The sequence below is a fragment of the Tetrao urogallus genome (genome assembly GCF_951394365.1).
Source record: "Tetrao urogallus genome assembly, chromosome: 10".
Lineage (NCBI taxonomy): Eukaryota > Metazoa > Chordata > Aves > Galliformes > Phasianidae > Tetrao > Tetrao urogallus.
Window position 1 is genome coordinate 5,367,705 of NC_136823.1, and position 1,461 is coordinate 5,369,165.

The 1,461-nt window shown below is 40.5% G+C and overlaps 1 protein-coding gene across 1 annotated transcript; it reads right to left on the reverse strand.

Moving 5' to 3' along the window:
• Positions 1-586: 586 nt before the first annotated feature.
• Positions 587-1,213, reverse strand: GP9 (glycoprotein IX platelet; the record flags this gene model as incomplete). Its single annotated transcript, XM_079540475.1, has 1 exon — positions 587-1,213. One exon carries the CDS (start codon positions 1,211-1,213, stop codon positions 587-589), a length of 627 nt encoding a protein of 208 aa, XP_079396601.1.
• Between the last annotated feature and the right edge of the window lie 248 nt (positions 1,214-1,461).

Consider the following 1,461-nt stretch of genomic DNA (forward strand, 5'->3'; position numbering starts at 1 on the left):
ATTTTTATTTTTTTAATCTGGGAAATTCAATGATATTTAAAATAATTTTTACTGATTATTTTCTCATTATCTGTCTTAGACATATTATGGGATACATTCAGTGGCAGATCTATAATATGTTAGTGGTTCTACTGATAGGAAACTTCTGAACCTGAGGAAGAGAACTGAATTTGTCTGCACACATGTATGATCCTACAGGCCACTGGGACTCTGAAGGAGAAGCAGAAACTCACACAAAATAAGAAAAGAATTGCAAAAATACCATGATCAGTGCTCATATCCACATATTAAAAAGTATAGGTTTTGGTAGGGCAGAGAATTCACTGGAAAAATGCAAAATTAAAGGATTTTTTAGAAAACATAGAAACTACTTTCTGTATGAGTAGGTAGTGGCAGATTGAAATTTGTCATTCAACGTATCACCAATCTTGTTTTTGAAAGGAAATTAAACTTGCTTATCTGAGGACCCAGACTTTGTGTCCTGGGATCCCTCAGTAGCGTCTTACTGTTGCAGCTAGCATTGCCTGGGCATGCATGTCTTCTGTGGTCGAATGGTTTGATGGTTCTGCTCAAGCTAGTGAAGAGCTCATTGCAGCTTGTAGCTTTTGGAGATATGTCTCCACAAATGCGAACGCCTAGAAGCGTATTGACTTAGTTCTATTTGGCACACCAGCTTTTTTGAGGATCTCAGAGCCCATCCTAGTAAAATAAGGGTAAAGATTGCTGCAGCAATTAAAATGAGGTCTCTCCAAAAGAACTCAAGGCTTTTTATTGGGAGAAGCCTTTTGCAGACCCCCAGCTCATTCCCAGTCAGCTGATTCAAGGGCTTCATCCTCACAGAGGCAGGCGTTGCACATCTGATGTTTGCAAGAGCGGATTCAGAGATATCTTCCAGCCAGAGTTTTAAATACAGAATATGACAGTCACAGTTCCATGGATTGTCAAATATTTCTATTTCCTCCAGGCTGAACAAGCTGTCAAAGGCACCAGCAGAAACCGTGGTCAGGCTGTTATTCTGCAGATAAAGCCTCTTGGTGTTAATGGGTAAGGAGGGCACCTCCTTCAGCTTCCTTGAACTGCAGTCTATCTGCAAGCCCTTCATTTCCTCCAGGGGCTTACAATTGCAGGAAGGAGGACAGACTTCAGTTTGGATCACGTGCAGCAGCAATGATATGGCAAATCCTGCAGCAGTGATGAATTCTGCCTTGTTCATGCTTTAGCTACCCAGAGAACAATAACAAGAGTAACAATAAGTATGATTAATTAATTAGCTATGTCTAATTGCAGAACTAGAACACAATTGTTTCTTTCTCAGGATGGCTCGTGAGGCTTTGGTTTTTGGAGGACAGTCTTTACCTTTCTTTATTTCCTATGAGCCATTCTTTCTCACACTAAGTATCTCAGAATGGTAGAATAACCAGAGTTGGAAAGGACCTACAAGGACTATCGAGTCCAACTCCT